The sequence below is a fragment of the Dryobates pubescens genome, chromosome 8 (genome assembly GCF_014839835.1).
Source record: "Dryobates pubescens isolate bDryPub1 chromosome 8, bDryPub1.pri, whole genome shotgun sequence".
In the NCBI taxonomy this organism is placed as follows: Eukaryota; Metazoa; Chordata; class Aves; order Piciformes; family Picidae; genus Dryobates; species Dryobates pubescens.
Genome location: NC_071619.1, coordinates 29,529,547 through 29,548,573, shown reverse-complemented (window position 1 = coordinate 29,548,573; position 19,027 = coordinate 29,529,547). Strand labels below are relative to the sequence as shown.

The 19,027-nt window shown below is 41.5% G+C and overlaps 1 protein-coding gene across 4 annotated transcripts in view; it reads right to left on the bottom strand.

Annotated features, from left to right (window-relative positions):
* FRMPD4 (FERM and PDZ domain containing 4) overlaps positions 1-19,027 on the bottom strand; it is a 350,428-nt gene that overhangs the window by 114,305 nt on the left and 217,096 nt on the right. For all 4 annotated transcript variants that reach the window (XM_054163756.1, XM_054163754.1, XM_054163755.1 and 1 more), the window contains exon 2: positions 3,592-3,708. In XM_054163756.1, coding sequence (XP_054019731.1) covers positions 3,592-3,708 — 117 coding nt within the window. The remainder of the gene's footprint in view (positions 1-3,591; positions 3,709-19,027) is intronic.

Below are 19,027 nucleotides of genomic sequence, written 5' to 3'. Positions count from 1 at the left end.
CCTGCTTTGCATGCTATCTCCCTGAAACCCTACATTCACACAAAATGCTCTTTAAGTAAGTCTCAGGTTTGCATTCACATTAGCATTACAGAAATTTCTTGTAATCATACACTACACAGAGTGCAAAATGACTGCAAAGAAAACAGGCCTTTAAAATTAGTAAACAGATATTTCTAACTATTCATGTTAAAGGTCCAGCTTAATACAGCTTGTGCAGTACAGAAACCCTCTGGAAGGATACTAGATGATTGCTGTCTTCACCCACTGAAATGTACTATCTCATAACACAATTTCAAGTAAAAGTGGAAAGTTAAAAGCAAATAGATGAAGTTCTGAAACTTTAATTTATCATGGCCTAAACTTAAGAAAAAATACTCTAAGAGGTTTGCAGAATGACTCCAGTTGTGCCATCTGTCCAGAAGAGATAATGAACTGATAGTGACATCTTGAAGTATTTTGGTAAAAGGCTCTTCTCACACTTTCACAAAAGTGCTATCTGGCAATGGAAGCTGCCCCTGATTAGCTCAGGTCATAGGAGCTCTGAGAGGTTTGAAAGAACCCAACTCTACTTCAGTAGAAAGAATTAACATCTCTTCCCATTCTTGCCTCAAAGCTTTTGCACCAACACTATATAATTATTTTTCCTTTCACCAAAAGCTTCTCCTGGAGTCTCTGCTCCTGCCACAATTTCATCATCACAGTGTGCCTGCTTGCAGTTGAATGGATATCTATACATGGCACTAAGTACATTGTTTGACTAAAAGACAGTTAATGTTGCTATGAATGATGTTGTTTACTTGTGGAACTCATGCACACATTTCCTTGTGCTAATACCTGGTTTATACAACTTTAATCAAAACTCAGCAGAGGATTAGAATTGCTTTTTGCTCCTTCAGTGTGATGCAATTTGTTAATCCTTGTGGCTGTAAAAATCCTTGGATACAATATGAAATGCTATCTCACTGATCTCTCTCCTGCCTTCAGTGGTGTAACTGCCAACAACCATCTTATTTTTTCACTCCTAAAATCCAGGGCTGAAAAACGAAGGAAAGAAATTGAATTCTGATTTTATTTATATAGTTTCATGCAGTATTTCCAAAAGCAGTTGCTTTGAAAGCCAGAGAGGGCTTCTCCTTGGCCAAAGAACAAGCACTGTAAGGCCAGGTACGACAGTCCTCCCCAAAGGAGCTGCTGGCAAATTCACCACGTCAGTCTTTGGTCATTTGGTCATGTCACATAACTACCCAGTTGCGTTGTAGTAACTACCTGGGGTGATGCTCACTAGCACCAGTGAAGAGCTGGTGATTCAGTACAGTAGTGTGTGATTCCAAATGGTTTCCCCAAGCCCATATTGATATTGGGGATTGCCTCAAGCTAGGTGCAGGACCTTGCACTTTCAGCTACTGGCTTCAAATGCATCCCAGGGGGCTGTCACTTATTTTAGGATGCATTACTGCTCTGGAGAGATGGTTACTGCAGGTGTTACAGCCAACACTGTTGGTTTAAAATTCACACTGCATACATAGGCAGCACTATTCAACTCCACCTAAGATTGCTCAGAGATGGGTGGGGAAGAAAGTCTGGCTTCTGCAGATCAGCTTCCTCAGAGGTCTCATTCTTTCTGCCCCTTAAAGCAGCCTATTTTTTTCCCCCACATCATCTGCTATCCATGTGCAGAGAAAAATGGAAGGAAGACCAGGACCCCAAAGAAAATGGTAAACAAGCAACTTATAAGACCATGGGAAAGACAAAAAAAGGGGGAAGGGGGCAGCAAAAAACCAGCCTCAACAACAGTAACCACCACAGTGCCTAACACCACTTAAGGCATAATTTGGCACTGACTGTTAAGGATTTTTGTTCCTGGATACAGTTTTCTGCATTTAAGAGAGAGGGATGTGGCACTTGAAGGTACTAAAAGGCAATTAAAAAAATAAACAAAATACTCATTAGCTGCTGGGAGTTCGAAAGCATTCTCAATGTGCAAAATGAATGAGTTCTAATACACTGAATCCTGGAAGCCGCAGCTGCGTACAGCCACGCAAGTGCTGAGTCCTATTATGTGACCAGAGAGGAAAGAGAAGGAATCCAACGTGCTGCCTGGCCACAGAAGAGGAATATTAATTTTTCAAATGAATCTCAGTCACACAGAGGAGACCATAGCAACAGTTTGCAGAAAAAATGGACGCCCAAGGTGTGCAAGTCCCTTCCCTAACTACAGGAACAGAAGCAGCACAGCCACATCTACACAGTGCTTTGGAGGTTCACCTATATTTCTTGATAAGTCTAATAAGTTCAGGCAGAAAACTTATGCTAATACAATTATCCTGTGCCTGGCATTCAGCTTCACAATATCCAGCGCTGCACCTGGTGTCTTACAGACATGCAAAGTGTGACAAACACACATTCAAGAAAGAAAATAACATTTCAAAGGCAGCTTTTGAACCCTCATTGACCCAGACAACTTGCTCCAATTTGGACAGGTCTGAAATCACTCTAAATCTAAAAAGCCTGCCAGATACCACACTGCTACAAATCTTGCTTTGGCTCCCAAAGCAAATGTCTCCTAGGAAGCCAAGGCACACGCCCTGGGCCAAGAGGGTTGAAGGAAATAACCAGAGTAAGAGATCCTTGTTCTTAAGGCTATACAAGTCTGGATTTGCAAATGAAGGGCTGAATTAAGGCTTTAATGGTCAATTTAAAATGTGTCCTACCCCTTCTACTATGTGCTAAAATAAAGAATTACATTTCTTACTGAGGACTTTTAAAAGCCCCTTTTTAAAGGACTTTTTAAAGTCTAAACAGACTGATGAACAGAAAAATAAAAGAATAATTTAAAAACAACCAACCAACCAACAACAAAGTTCTTCATACAATCAGAATCAAAATGCTAGACTTGAAAAAATGGGGTGCAAGCTAAAGCAACCAATGCTGCAAATTCAGACAGTGGTTCTGCTAACTCACCACCATCACCTCTCTTTTAGTGAAGAAGTTCCAAAGCCAGGTTAAAGTACCTTTGCTGGAAAAGCAAACTGGATTTTGTCCGAGCTGCTTGAGTGATTTCAAAGAACAATCATGCACTGTTTTCACTGGGAAAGGGAAACCCAATTCCATTTACAATCACATCATCCACATTTTGCAATCCCTGTTACATTCAGAGCTGTGGGAAATCTAATAATTAGAATACTTATGATACAGGATCAAAGCACACACCACCTCCTTATCAGTACAATGAACATATTCCACAAATGAAAAGACCTCACGTGGCAAAGATGGAGGAAAGCTGTCAGTCTCAAGTCAGGACTGACCTTTTGCCTCATTCTTTAAACATGGCTTTTAAAAGATTTTTGAGGGTCTTTTTGTTAACATTTGTTGCAATCCCTCAACAAATTCATCTCCTTGTACTGTCACAGTTTTCTTGGGTAAATGAAATAACCAAGTACCGAAATGAGGCACAGTAAAGTACAGCCAGAGCTGCCTTTGTGCAATAAACTAGAACAGTTGAACTTTAACTGTATGGGGCTGAAGAAGGAATTAGGATTCCAAGGAGATACAGCCAAGAACAGGGCTGCAGTGCTTGCACTTCCCACTTACTTGATGAAGTAGTCTCGTCCATCTCTGTTTGCCGTCATCTCCCATCCATAAGGTGTCCCCTGGTTCAAGCTCCAGGTCCCTGAAGGGTGAGGCCAGCCTGAAGACTTGTTCCTGTGGCTGCAATTGTGGGAACAGGGGTGGGAAGAAAAGAGGGAAGGGGAAGGAAAAAAAGAGGTTATTTTTCTGTTGTATTTATTCTTCCAATTTACTTATTTCCTGTCACTCAGTTGGCATTCAAACAGTTTGTGGCAGTTGTCAAATGCACAGCCAAAACCAGCAAGGGAAAAGAGGTTAGCAGCCTTACTTATATGTGTAATATCTTTTCAGTCAATGAAAAGAGACACTGAAATTCATAACGGTCCTCGAGTTCAAGCCTTTGGCTAGTGAATCTGTCATAGCCCATCCACAATAACAATTGTCAACAGTTTGTAGTACAAGGGACAGAGAAATTTCATTCACCACCATCCCCTGTTCAAATGTCAGCTCAGTACAGTCTTAGCGAAAAAGCCCAAACAAACAAAAACAGCAAAACAAACAACCCATCAGGTGGCTGCACATCACACAGGGTGCACCAACCACCTCACACTCATTCTCACTGCTAGCAAACCATTCTCTGTTTCACCTTTTGGAATGAAGGCAAGCTGTAACACTTCTGCATATGGATGCTAAGTGGATTCAATATGCAGATTAAACATCACCCATTAAGCAATTCTTCCAAATAACTTTCCAAATGCTGCAGGATCCTCGAGCACACACACTGCTACATACCACTGCTCACTTCCAAGCAAAGGCCAAGTCATACCATCTTAAAGAAGCAGTTTGCACAGCTCATCTGAGGGAGATTAAGTAGCACTCTCAAGTGACAGTATTTCCCCACTGGAGCCGAAACATTTTGTGCGGTGTCATCTACCGACTCCATGCACAAATAAAATACAGTTAGCAACATTTCCCCCCCCTGTTTCCCAGACAAAAACCCAACACTGCACTGAGTTTTTACCCTTCACTTGCAGGAATTAAGATGGATGTTACCACGTGCTCCCGCTTTCTGCTTTGGGACTCAGAGGTACACAAGGCAAAACCAGATACTGTTAAAGGCAGCAAATAGATCTTTCAGCAAAATTACACAAGCCATTATTATCTATGTACAAGCTGGGGAAAAAAAGGAAGAGCAGGAAAAGAAGGGAGGGCAACCAGAGACTCTAAAGAGCAGCTGAGAGTGCACCACAGACAGGCAAAGATGAATCAGCCCACAATGAGTATAACCTGAAATTTAGACATGCAGACCAAACCCACACAAAGTAAAAGCATGTTTTGAATGAGTTGCCTTCTCACTCTCTACCTTTGCTCCACCCAGCAAGCATACTGCAACACAGTTTTACTTGCTACCAGCACTTGCTACGAACACCAGAACAAGAGGACACAGTCTCAAGCTGTACCAGGGGAAGTTTAGGCTGGAGGTGAGGAGAAAGTTCTTCCTAGAAAGAGTAACTGGCCATTGGAATGTGCTGCCCAGGGAGGTGGTGGAGTCACCATCCCTGGAGGTGTTCAAAAAGGGATTGGACATGGCACATGGTTTAGTTGTCATGAGGTGTTGGGTGACAGGTTGGACTTGATGATCTCTGAGGTCTTTTCCAACCTTATTGATTCTATGATTCTCTATTTACTTAAGTGGAAATGCTAGCAAGGAACTTACTATCTCTTGCCTTAGATAGAGATGTAAGAACTTATTTCCTTTAGAGAAGCAGAGTGCAATGTAACCTGACAAAAACTCTTCTGAAGAAACAGAATTGGTCTCCATGGACAACTCAACAATTCATTTCGAATTGTTAAACTCAACAAAGTTGTACACAGGTAATCTTTCCCAAAGGGGGAATGCATCATTAGAAACAAACTACCTGTTTCCTCCTCCCCCTTTATTTCAAGGATTAATCACTACTGAGAGAAGATAAGGTGCTTCAAAACATAATTTACATGTAAAGCAGAGCATTACAATTGAGTGCTAGATATAATCTGAATTTTCAAGTACATTAAGTATTCTATCTTCAACGAGTAGAAAAACATTTCTGTTAGCATGTTGAGAGGATGATATTTGCCATAAGACAGGGGTTAAGGCTAATATTTGAAGTTGCTAGAAATCTTAACAAAATTACACTTAATTATGGCTAACAAAACACATAAATGTCAGAGATGTTACATTGCCTCAGATAAATGAAACCAACCCATTCCTGATCAAATGAATGAACTAAAAAATAGGCACCTGAGGAAGAAAACTATTCTTTTCAACACTGTCATGCACTTTCCTGTAAAGTTGAACTTAAGCATTCCTGTTCCTCCATATGTTTGAAAGAAGGAGAAAGGGGGGTCCCCTCTTTTAGCTAGAAGCCATTCAACAACTAACTACATCTACAGACTTCAAATTATACTCAACTGTATTTGGGATCCTAAATACTGAAGTTAATTGAATCAAGTAGAAAATAACTTATTTTACCTGGTCTATAACGGGACAGCCCTGCATTTAACATTAATTAAATCTGGTTTTCAATCTGTTAAGTGTCTCTTCACCTGTAAAATGGGTACAGTGACATTTAAATTCCCACGTAAAGCACATTAGATTTGTCTTATTGGGTAATTTCTAGGAGCACAGGGCTGATGATGAACAATACTGTTCCTCTCTACATTCCAGCTAAGGGCTTATCTTTGTGTGGATGGTAACATTAGTGAATTTTAAGGTAAATTTCATTCCACTCAATGTTTCTTTGAGCTCTTAAAACATTAATGGCATCAGAAGCTATGATATATGATAGGTCATAACTGTCCTACTTAACTATAGATATGTCTATACCTGATCTAGTCCTCCAGACTTCCTTATAATCAGAGGGAGAGAAATCAGCACTTGAGACATTCCACACACCTACAAAGGATGTGTGCAAATTTGATGGAGGTGGCTCCACAATGCAGAATCATAGAATCATTAAGGTTGGAAAAGACCTCTAAGATCATCAGTGCCAACCACTGACCTAACACCACAAGGGCCATTAAACCATGTCCTGAAGTGCCATGTCCACACATTTCTTGAACACCTCCAGGGATGGTGTCTCCATCACCTTCCTGGGCAGCCAGTTCCAATGCCCGTCCACTCTTTCAGTAAAGGAATTTTTCCTAACAACCAATCTAAACCTCTCATGGCATAATTCCAGGCCATTTCCTCTTTCTCTATCACTTGTTACCAGGGACAAGAGACCAACACCCACTCAGTACAACCTCCTTTCAAGCAGTTGTAGAGATCAGTAAGGTCTCCTCTTAGCCTTCTCTTCTCCAGGCTAAACAACTGCAGTTCCCTCAGCCACTTCTCATAAGACTTGCTCTTCAGACCCTTCACCAGCTTTACTGTCCTTCACTGAACATGCTCCAGCAACACAATGTCTCTTACACTGCAGAGCCCAAAATTGAACACAGTATTCAAGGTGTGGCCTCACCAGCGCTGAACAGAGGGGCACAGTTGCTTCCCTACTCCTGCTGGACACACTATTTTTGATACAGGCCGGGATGCTGTTGGCTTTCTTGGCCACCTGAGCACACTGCTGGATCACAATCAGTTGGCTGTCAACCAGCACCCCCAAGTCCTTTTCTGCTGGGCAGCTTTCCAGCCACTCTGCTCCTAGCCTGTAGCATTGCGTGGGGTTGTTGTGACCCAAGTGCAGGACCCAGCACTTGGCCTCGTTAAACCTCATACAATTGATGTCAGCCCACTGAATGTTTCCTATAGTCACTGTACTAATAAACTAATAAACTAATACTAATAAACACTCCTAACAACAAAATGCAGTTCTTTTACACTCAAAGGTGATTCACACTGATGATTCCCAGCTGCCTCTACAGCCTGAAAAAATGAGCTAATGAACTGCATTATTTCTGTTAATACACTTCAATCCACTTGTTGGATGTTACTCTGCTTGTATGTAAGGATTCTAATCAATGGCCACTACACAGGGCAAAAGACAGCAAAGATGAGATAAATGCCAGAAGGAATATCAAAGGTTTCTGAGGAAATTCTAAGCACCTTCACCTGGGGGAAGTACAAAGCCATCTTGGCAGGCTTTAAGTCAAAAGGATGCTTCCAGTGAAGATCATCTGGCCATAGGGCATCCCGGTCCAAATCCTTCCTCCCTGCAGCTGATTGTGGCTAAATCTGTCAGGTTTCCTTCGCTCACAGGCAAAGGAGGAGAAGCACACCAAGTCTGCCCAGGGTTCTGGAAGACTTGCACAATGAAAAAAAATAATTGAACGATAAAGATAACACACCTTCTACCTCAGCAAGCCTGCCTCTGGACAAACACTGTCATTGCTGTAACTTGCTGTCCATCACCACAACTGGATTTGCTGCTGGAGTGCCTGTCGCAGCTCAGATCTTCAGTGGCAAACTTAAGTGAAATTCGGCAGATCTCTGACATATTCCACCACCCACCCCAAGAGACTCCACCGCACACTAAGGAATCTGGACCTATAAGGCTGTTCCTTGTACAAAGGTTTTCATAGGCTTGATCACTCTCTTTGTCCTCTTCCAAAATCTGTACAGTTCTGGGCCTTTGTTGAGACTGGAGTTTGGGCTTGCACTGAAATTATGGTTTATAGTGATGGGCTGCCTCTTTGATAGAAACCCAGAAGGTATCTCAAGGTATAGTTGAAGATCATCTCTGGCATCTAAGGTCTTAAAGAAGAGCTAGAGACTAAATTCTATTCTCAAGCAGACATCTGGATGTGGAAGCTTTCTACTCATATTGAATAGTTTTCCACTAACTGTAATTAGGACCTTCAACATCTCACTCTGTGTAGAATAACTGTAATTAGGAGCTTCAATGTCTCACTCTGTGTAGAAAACAATATTTGAATGTCAAGCACACAAATCCAGGGGTGCATTCTGCAACACCATCAGGAGAATCCTTTACAGCAAATGGTGTGCCCTTAGTCTTAAATTGCTTTATAATATAATAGAATTGGCAAATTGTATCATCTTACTATATTTTCCCATTTCTAGAATCCCTTCCAAAACACCTAAGAGCACTAAACTAAGGGCAAGTACCTTCCAAGCTCCTGGTACCATTAGTTAAATGAGAAACTGCACACTGCATTTATCAAATGAGTTTTCTTAATATGAAGAGCTTCAGAATTTTGGGGTAGACTCCATCTACAAATTTGTTACTACCTGCTTCAATGATCTGAATTTTGAGTCTTGGTGCATATCTTGGCTACACTGCTTTCACACAGCTCTCTGCTGGTACAAAAGCTATTTCTCTGCCTGTCATATCCCAGCAGAAAAAGCCAGCCCCTTTCCAGCCCATCAAAGACACCCTGAACAAAAGCCACTTTACACCTCCAAAAGTTGACTATGAAGGGAGCAAGGCTCCACAACATGCCCTGGGAGCTATGTCTGGCCACAGCAATCCCTAAGTGGTAGTAGGAGGAACACCTGAGACACAACAGTTTCTATTATTAGCTTTTAAAAGTAAGAACACTATGTCCAAAGTATCTGCAGGGCACACCTACCTGGGAGTGAGAGACATGCTTACAACACATGCAGAGTTCAGTAACAGTCTTTCTATTATATTCAATCTTCCACTGCCTTAAGAATAGAAACCTGCTCTCTCAATCCATTTCTGATTCCTGTCCCAGAAGGCTACCACACCACATCCTCTTCCATCCTACCATTTTATCTTGAAAAAATGAGAAAATGAAAATTTTAAAGACTTTGCAGCTGTGCTATCAAGATCAATCATCAAACCCTGCTACTGAAACTCTCCTGAGTGGCGCCATGCAAGAGGACAGACGTGACAGACAGTAATTTCTGGATCCAAGATCAAGGACGCTGAAAGGCATGTTGTCTCTGCACAGATGAGTCCTATAAACCCTCACAGAAGCAGTCCTATCAGGAAGCACAAAATAAGAAAATTAACTGCCCCAAACACACTTTGTTGTACTACATAAAGAAAGGAATTCATACCGTGCCTCCTATCACTAAATCATGTAAGGACAGGAGGGAAACCTAATGACTTCAGGTACCCACAGAGTCAGACACTCTTCATATCCTACATCCCACAGGCTTTCAACTCTTTTACTGGGTGAGAAAGCAGAAGGTGTTTAGTCCTCATAGCTGTGCACACTTCACCCAAAAACTCTGAAACAATTGAGAGAAGCAGGAGGAGTATCATCACCCGAGTGAGATCAGGGTTTCAAGTTAGTAATTAAGACAAACAATTAAATTGCAATAATTGTCTCAGACTGTTTTTCTTATTTAACCATAACAGTAAAGCACCAGAAAAACATTTTTGCCCTGTGGTACCAGTTCCTCTCAGCAACCTTGCAATCAGGAAAACTCTGGGCATATATAGGATAATGTTGCATCATGTTCCAGGCTTGTCCTGAATTTTGTCCCTGCTAAACACAAATACCATTCAGAAAATAAAGACAACCTCCTTTCCAGTACCTTCTCTGAATGTTTTCTATGTTTCTAGTGAGAGCCACAAATAAAACCAGGCTGCCTTGCACCACTTTTTCAGCAAGTCTCCAGCTGACAGTTTCACTTTTTTCTAGGCAGCAACTACTCCACATACTCTGGGGCTGAAGCAAGTAGCTCCACACCTTTTTTCCTCTCTTCCCATCTTCCACCATAGATGCTCTCAATTATTCACAGTTTCACAAAGTTCCACTCAGTCTTGCTCCATTCAAAGTTTGAAACCTTTGCTGGCACAGAAAAAAGTACAACTCAAAACTTCACACTGAACTCCTCTAAGCCATTTTACAATACGGTAGAGGAGATACATTCTGTCATCCTGTTCTTGTCACAGACTACATTAGCTTCCATCTTCTCAGTGCCTAAACCTGAGATTTCTAAACGGCCAACTGTGCCTGAGCTGAGACTAGGAAACACTCCGATGAATTCCTCCCCCAATCATTGCTACTGTTGCCAGTGATGAGATAATTAGGACACATGACTGATCAGAAAGATAAGGGATCCCTTTCACTAGTGTTGCAGTTTGAGCTGGGTGCCCCCCTGGGGTGTTCACTTCCTGTGTCCAGAAGTCCAGCCCAGAGGGATGGACACAGGAAATTGTGTATTTCCTACCATAATTCTTTGCACCACTATAAGATCCAGTGCGGAGTCTAGCACTGTCTCTTTCCTTCCCTCTCCGAGACTTGGTAACTGGGGGAGAGATCTCCCGGCCATGGGCCTGATTAGGCCCAAGGCCACAGGGGGATGGGCAGTCTCAGGCCTGGCCAGCTGAGACTAGCCCAGCAGAGGGAGGGGGAAGAAGGAGCCCTGGGGGTTTTGCATGCACCCTCAGGTGGGGATGGGATCTTTCTTTGTCACTGCGCTTTGGGTTTTCTGTAACATTCACCGCTTTCTATTTAAACTTTCATCACTTTTGCCATACCAGTAACTTGGTATGGCTTTAGGCTGCCATGAGAAAGACCCTGATACCAAGCCCATGCCAGACAAGCAGGGAGAGTTTCATCTGCTCATCACTTGGTGAGGAAAGAGGGGCAATTTCACACGACCAGAACAGTCCCTCCATAAGCTCCCATCACTTCAGCATCAGTTCCAGACTCCTGTCTGTACTACAAGATGGGCAGAACAAAAGCACTGGCTGTTCAAAATGCACACTGTACCCATTACACAGCTGGCTATGTGAGGAATAAATACTCTCCATCTGAAACTACAAAGACATAACATCGCTTCCTCACAAACTTCCTGCTAATGGTATGCATGGTGACCATTTCTCACCATGGATCTTCCACAACTGCTCTTTTGCTTTCCTCCCTTTGCTCCACTTCATGGGGGAAAAGATGCAAGTACCCAAGCAGTGCAGTAAAGTAGCACCTACTGCAGTTTTTGCCTTCAGTCAGGTTAGACAGCTCCTCAGCATTGAGTGATGTGCCCCAAAGAGCCACTGTCGTCCACTGCAGTCCCAGAACTAATAATGTTATGACAGAGTAACAAAAGGAAAGGCAACACCCTGGGAAGGGGGATTAAACAAACTATGGAGGCAATGCTGGTTGCTTTGTTCTGTGTATTTTTGTTGTTTGTTTGGGCATTTCTGTTGTTTTGTTGGTTGGTTGGTTTGGGGAGGTTGCTTTGTCGTGTTTGTTTGGGGTTTATGTGTGTCTGGTTTTGTGTGGGTTTGGCTCTTTCTAATATTTGGTAAAGGTCACATTTTCTCTGTTTTCCTGGATGTTATACTTCCATTGTTACTAAAGATGTGCCTGCATTACACACAAAACAAAAGTCTCCATTAGGTTTCCTTTTAGACTGCCAGGACTTTTCCTTTAAAGCACAGCCAGAGAGATGCAAAGTCCTGAAGGAATTACTTTTCCCTTCAGAATCTTTCATTGCAAAGGCCAGAAGGCACCCAAAGCAGCAAGTAATGGTTGGAACTTAGCTTCTTGTGAAGTGCTTTTTGACTTTCTGTTGTTTATGATGCTTTAGGTTCATGCTGATATGTCCTTGAAAGCAAAAGTCTCTTAAAAACTGCTGTGTGCAAGATGTTGTGGGGGTTTTGTTTACTTTCTTTCCTCCCTGTTTTAATAGGTTTTCTGACCTTAGGCTTTCTTAGGTTTACTCAGTATTTCAAGAACAAAAAGAACGATGAAGCATACCTGATTCTTTTTCATTTGGAGAATGCATTATTGGTATTTCTTTCTGAAGTTTCTGGAAAACCTTTATAAAATGGATTTGTTTTCTCCCAAGCTAACACATGCCAGAAAACCTTAGCACATCACAGCTGACATTCCCCTACAGCAGGCATCAAAATGATTCTTTACACAATGCAATCTTCACCATTTATCTCTGATAAATTGCCAACTCTTGTCAGATGCTGAATTTTACCCTAAACAAGATTTTTACATGCTTCTTTCATTGCTTAGAAAGTGTTGTTACTCTACTGTCACAAATATCTGTCTCACCAGTTTCCCAGTGAAGTGTAGCCACGATTCACTAAGTTTCAATGAGTAGTTGTCATGGATTGAGTCGAACCTGCTGCTGTTATTCACACCATGCTGCACTAGTGCCAGCTTCAAAAATGACAGTCCTGTCTGAGGCAAAGTATTATGGGGATTCAAGTTCAGACTGCAACCTGGGAGACTTCCTGTTCCAGTTGCTGCTTCTGGGTCCCAGATTTTTGGGAGTTGTCTTTTCCACTGGGATGGTGGTGGAACAAGGATGGACAAGTTTCTGGCTTGGGCTTTTGGGTCACTTGCTTCTGCCTGCTGCTGCTTTGTGCCGTGCTTTTGTCCTGCAAACAGGCTAAGGTAATTATGCTTTTTATACCATGTTTTCCTGATCTTCTTCTCTGATCTCACTTTTTTTTTGGTGTCTCAATCATGACTTTTTGTGTTACTTTTTGCCTCACTTCTGCGTTGGGAAGAAACAGACATGTTAACCTGCTGGTTCAGTTTGACTAGTTTTGTTCTGATTTAAAGCATTGCAGCAGTACAGGAGTTTTGCCATTTCTTCCTTGTGTGAAAAGAAGTCCAAAAATACCTGTGACAGAGATGCTGCCCAGCTCATTGCCTGCATTGTTACTTATAATGAGAGTTTATAGTAGTATAGAGTAGAACATTGGAACCACAATGCTGTAAAGCTTAATCTTATTTCAGATAGAATAATACCCTGTATACTTTCTCACCACCTAGTACACAGCTCTTCTTTTTATTCCAGTACCAGAACAAGAGGACACAGTCTCAGGCTGCACCAGGGGAGGTTTAGGCTGGAGGTTAGCAGGAAGTTTTACACAGAGAGAGTGATTGCCCATTGGAATGGGCTGCCCGAGGAGGTGGTGGAGTCACCATCACTGGAGGTGTTCAGGATGAGACTTGATAGGGTGCTTGGTTGCATGGTTTAGTTGATTAGGTGGTGTTGGATGATAGGTTGGACACAATGATCTTGAAGGTCTCTTCCAACCTGGTCTATTCTATTCTATAAACATGTGAGATGTACATATTCATGAAAATTCAACTGTGCACACTGCATTTGGAAAAGCAAAAGGGAATCTCACTTTAATACCAGGAAAAATTTGTACTTTTCAGTACCTTGGTATGAACACAACCTGCCTGCTGGGAACAAACACCTTTTGTATACTCAGACACTAGAAAAAGCAGCTCAGAAAATTCTCAAGCACTTCTTAGGAGGTGATTTCTACTGTAGTTTCCTGTTTCTCTAAAGGTCTCACCCACATCTCAGGCCTGTGTCCACCTGAAAATTCTTCACGGTGTGGTCTTGTGATACTTTACCCTGGAGAAGAGTAAAGCTGCATCAGAAGAATGCAGTGAACAAGGACCAAATCACCAAAAAAGAAACAGTTACTCTTCTAAAGCTGAATTAAAGCTCAAATTCCTACTGCTTGATTTTGGTAGGAAGTCTTATGAGGTGTCTCAAGGTTAACCACATCAACAAAATAGCAGAATAAAATGTCTGGCTGCATCTTAAGAGGAGAGTACTGCACATAAAACAGGAAAGGGAAAACAGCCTCATACCTTTACTCATTTTTCAGATTTCAACTATGAATTTTTCTCCCTGTCAATGTTTTGGGAAATAAAGAGAAATGATCAAAATATTCACTAACAGCAGCCTATGGTAAACCTGTTCTGTAAATGACATTAGTACTATCCTTCTAACTTTGGAGTAGGGGAAAAAACACAAAGCACTATTTAGATTATTTTCCCTGCCAAAAATACTGGTAAACAATAAGCAGCACTGCCCAGTGATTCTGGAGGCAGTTCCAAAAGCCCAAGTCCTCTCCTTTAAAGACATGTGATGACCTTGAGACGAGATGTAGCCTCTGATCATTGGCTGTAAGGGTTTAGTGCAAGGGCTAAACTTCCTGCTCCCCCAACACAAGAGTGAGGGAAACAATAACACACAAAACTCAGGGTTGAGACAAGGAGATGAGAGTTTGATATATCATAATCACAATGCACAATTACCTTAGCTAATAAACTATTTAATCTAATAATACCATGCATGACTACCTTAGCTTAGCCTATTTGCAGAAGAAGTGCAGTGAAACACAGGACAAAACCCCAGCATAAACCAGAAAGCTAAACCCAGCAGCTACCCATACCACACACCTCGCCACCATCCCTGCAGAGAAAAGCCAACACCCAGGAACCCAGAAGGAGCAACTGGAACCAGAAGCCTCCCATTTTGCAGTCTGAACTTCAAGCCTCATCATACTTTGCTCCAGTTAGCACTTCCATTTCTGAAGCTGGCATGACTGCAGCATGGTACGAATAACAGCAGCAGATTTGAGTCAGTCCATGACACTGGCTCACTTTATTATCTATGAACCTTGAAATAATTATTTAGAAAAACTATCTATATCTTTTCACAAGAGAAAAAAAAAAAACAAAACCACAAGAAATAAATCAACCAATACAGGAATTAGCCTTTAGCAGCTCCATTTATCAGAAATCTCAATACAAACATAATCAGCCTGATAGATTAAAGTCTATTTCAAATTCTATATCTAAGGCACATAATTGTAGCTCAGGGCATTTTGTTCTGCTTTCCAAATGAAAAAAAGCCTTAATATTCCACTTGGCACCCTCCAAATTGGGAATGTGTGAACAAAGATTCATCCTCTTGAAAGGCCTTTAACTCTACCATGTGCTTTTCTATATTTCACTCCTAGACAAAAGTTACAGAAACTTTAGAAAAGGACCACATCAAACCTGTGTTTACATTCCTGAAACACAGGCAAGGCAGTCTGTGTTTCTGCAGCTAGCATGTGACAAGGATGTGTGTGTGTGTGTGTCTTGTTGAGTTCCTTTGTATTTTTCCATTAAGGAAACTATGGAAGAGAAAAATTTGCTCAGTCTATTGTTTGCTGTGTATGCTGCTGCTTTTCATATCAGTATTTCCAAGCCCCACACTGTAAAGGGTTTTTTGTTTTGTTTTTCTTAATTTATCACCTCAAAAGCACTCTGCAGGTAGATAGTACTTTTAGAGAAGCAAAAAGGTAAGTGTGAGATCTTGTTGAATAACAAGCTCTTGGAATACTAAAGCTCCAACCATCTAAATCCCTGCTATCTAAAGATATTAAACTGCCTAGTTAGAAGTCTAGTTAAATTTCTTGTAATAACAGGTACTTCAAAATGAAGCAACACAACCCCGCCACCCCCTATAACCTAAATACTTCCTCCTCCAATTTACATCAGTGCTTGGTTATACACTGTGATGGGAGTAGGGGTACACATGTTTCAATACATCCTGGCAAGCTACAAATGCATTGCCATGTCACAGCTACTAGAAGGACCCCCCCAAAAAATCTCTCTGCTATCTGCAAGTGATAGCTAAGGGAAATGATACAGGCAGAAATACAGCAGGTTCAGCTAACCTACTTACAGCCTCTGACAAGTAGCTTCCTAAACATCTTGCAGCAGAAAATGAAAGCTTCCCTGCAGCCAGAAAATTAGAGGGACTCTGGGACTTATATGGGCTTAATACTGCTCTCTGACACAAGGTTGTGATGCTTCTGGATATTTTCCTGTAGTAATAAAGATGAATCTGGCTGCGGATTGTAACTGCATGTTCCAGCCAAGGAGTGCTCCTACACACGTATTTAGATGCAATTTAGTTCTTTGAAATAATGTATCCTCCACATTTGCAGTTCTTGGAGCTTCCTAATGATTGTATTGCTAATAGGAATGAAATTAGGCACCCTATCAATAGTGGAAAATGTGAGTAAGAGCATACAGAAACACTAAATTTTAATAGTTAATGCAATTCCCAGATAAAAGTCAATGTTTACTGTGCAGAAAGAGCTATTGCAAACCCTGGAGTCACCCAGCCAGACCTGACCTTCACTGTACCTATTTTCTGCTGTTAAAAGACCTACATAAAACACATGTAGGTTTAATCCATTTAATAGGTGATACATGCATTGTCCTAGATATGACTGCCTCAAATAAATTCACAACACAGCTCGTAAACTGGGTCCCCTCGTGTGAAAAGGCTATGTCAGGGGCAGGGTTCAACTGAACTGGTCCTGACTTCATAATCAGGTGTATCATATCAGGCTTTCAGGAGATGTTCTCAGCACAAAATACATTCTGGAACCAGTGAACTATAGGTTTAAAGATTATTCAGTGAGAATATATGCTTGGCAAAATGAAGCAATGTGTCATTTTCCTGAGTCACAAGAAATCAAAAGAAGAGAAAATGAATAAATAAAAATTATTATTTATTAGCCTTTTTATTTAAAAGATAAAGTAGAGGGGAATATATAAATTATGAAACACAATGAATGGAAAATTCAGGAAGCTTTGAGAAGAGGGAGTAAACAAAACTGCTCTTTTCCTACTGCCCCGTGCTACAGAGCAAAAAGTGAAGGCCTGTCTGAAGGGTCAGAAGGGACAGCCTATGCCAAGCTAGAGGAAGGTTGGGGTGACCACAGAGGCTGCAGAAGCCAATTTCAGCCAGGGAAGAAGGAAAAATGACCTTGAGAATGGACACTGATGATCAGACCCAGCCTGGCTTGAGCCCAGACTCCTCATCATGTCCCTTACAGTGGAAGGCAGCAAAACTTGGGGAAGAAGAAACTAGAATTTCAAGTCAGCGGTAGTTAATAAATTACTTCATCTATTCTTTCACAGAGGCATTAGACAATAGATCATCTTCACAATTCTTCTGTTTTATTCTTGCACAAACATCTTACTTGAGACAACTACTATAGACAGAAGCAACCAAGAAAAACCTTAGCAAGTTTGATTCAAGAGTCACACAGGTATTAACTTTTATTCTTTTACACTCCTGCCCCAACCACTGCAAATCCATTTACAAATTGATTCTTTTATGGACAGAATAAAGTAAACCTTTTCTGCTAGCCTAAACTCCTGGCTAGTGGTAAGATCAATACCAAGCAACCTAGCAGATGCTGAGCTCTGTGCTGCTTTGGTCATGCAGATGTACTGCTGGACCCCTGCAGTAGTCAACCTTCAGGTTTTCAGTCACTCAGCCAGTCACAGGAGTCCCACACCCTGTGGGGCAGTGCACGAGGATGCCAGAGGATGCTTGGGATGGGTACCAAGCATTTCACAATGTCGTTTCACAAAGATCAGCCTTTGCTGGGAAGCCCAAGCAGCAAGTCAGCAGGTTGATTTTTATCACCCATAACTCCATTATACTTCACAGAATTATTTTTATTTCTCCAATGTATTAATTCTCCCACTCATTTTCTGGAGCACAGAGCCAGAACTTGACAGCTTACTTACTGTAAAGACAGTCAGAAATGTTACATGTGTTCATAAGGACCTAGTTATTTATAACATAGGCAAAAAAAAGTGCCTGGAAACAGGAATTCCTCACTGTGGAATTATTATATATCCCTTTCAAAGCTCACCTGAACCTTTAGATGCTTCAAAATCTTTAGAAGCTTGCTTACAATGATTTAGAAAGATAAAACTAAGTTTAAAACTACCTAGGGCCAGGTTTTTTACAGTTTAAGCAACCTGAGACTGAGTGAAGCATTTTTAAAGTAGCCTGGTATGGCAACACTATCACTGAATCAGTTCATTTTATTGCAGTTTATCACCAAGCTGAACAAAAGAACAAGTTCAGATGTGTCTAGCTTGCTTTAATTAGCATTGTTATTGCAATTTATAATTTCAGTAAGAGGATTATATTCTGTTCTGAAAGCACAGTATATTGTTTTTTAAAACTTCACTTTGGAGGAGAGCATTTACAGGTAAGAACTACAGCTTTCACACCACCATGACTGAAGACAGAAGGAAATTCTAATCCCACCTAAGGGAAGTGGAAATTTTACTCCTGCCTTCAGCAGGGTCAGGGTTTTGAACCTGGAATATGGTCAACAGCAGACCCTTCTGCCTAGCTCAGTGGAGCTGCTGAACTCCAGAGCACAACTGACTTTCTCATCTTCCCCAGCAGCTCACGACAGGGCTATGCCGAGACGGCAGGCACCGGCAGTGCATGCCCAGAAATGCTGCCCTCTGCATTAGCATCTACACCCAACACAAAATCAGCTCCATGGAACTGACAGTACAAAGGAACAATACAGGGTGGTTTGGATGGTAAATATTTATAGACTGTCAACTTTGATTGCAAGAGTGCTAACTCTGCTGCTGGATTAAACATCGCTAATTCAGAGTCCTGGAGCCATGAAGCTGACTGACTTTAGGAATAGATGTTTGTTCCTAAATAGGTAAACAGACATGTATTTCCATGTAGATACTCCTTTCCCATCCCCCACCCCCCCACAAATAAAAAGTTAAGAGAGAGCTGAGAAAACAAACTTGTTTTCTTAAAAGTCACCACAAGGCAATTTCTTTGCTTTCATCCCCTCTGTCAGGGCAGGCAGATGGGAATGGAATGGAATGGAATGGAATGGAATGGAATGGAATGGAATGGAATGGAATGGAATGG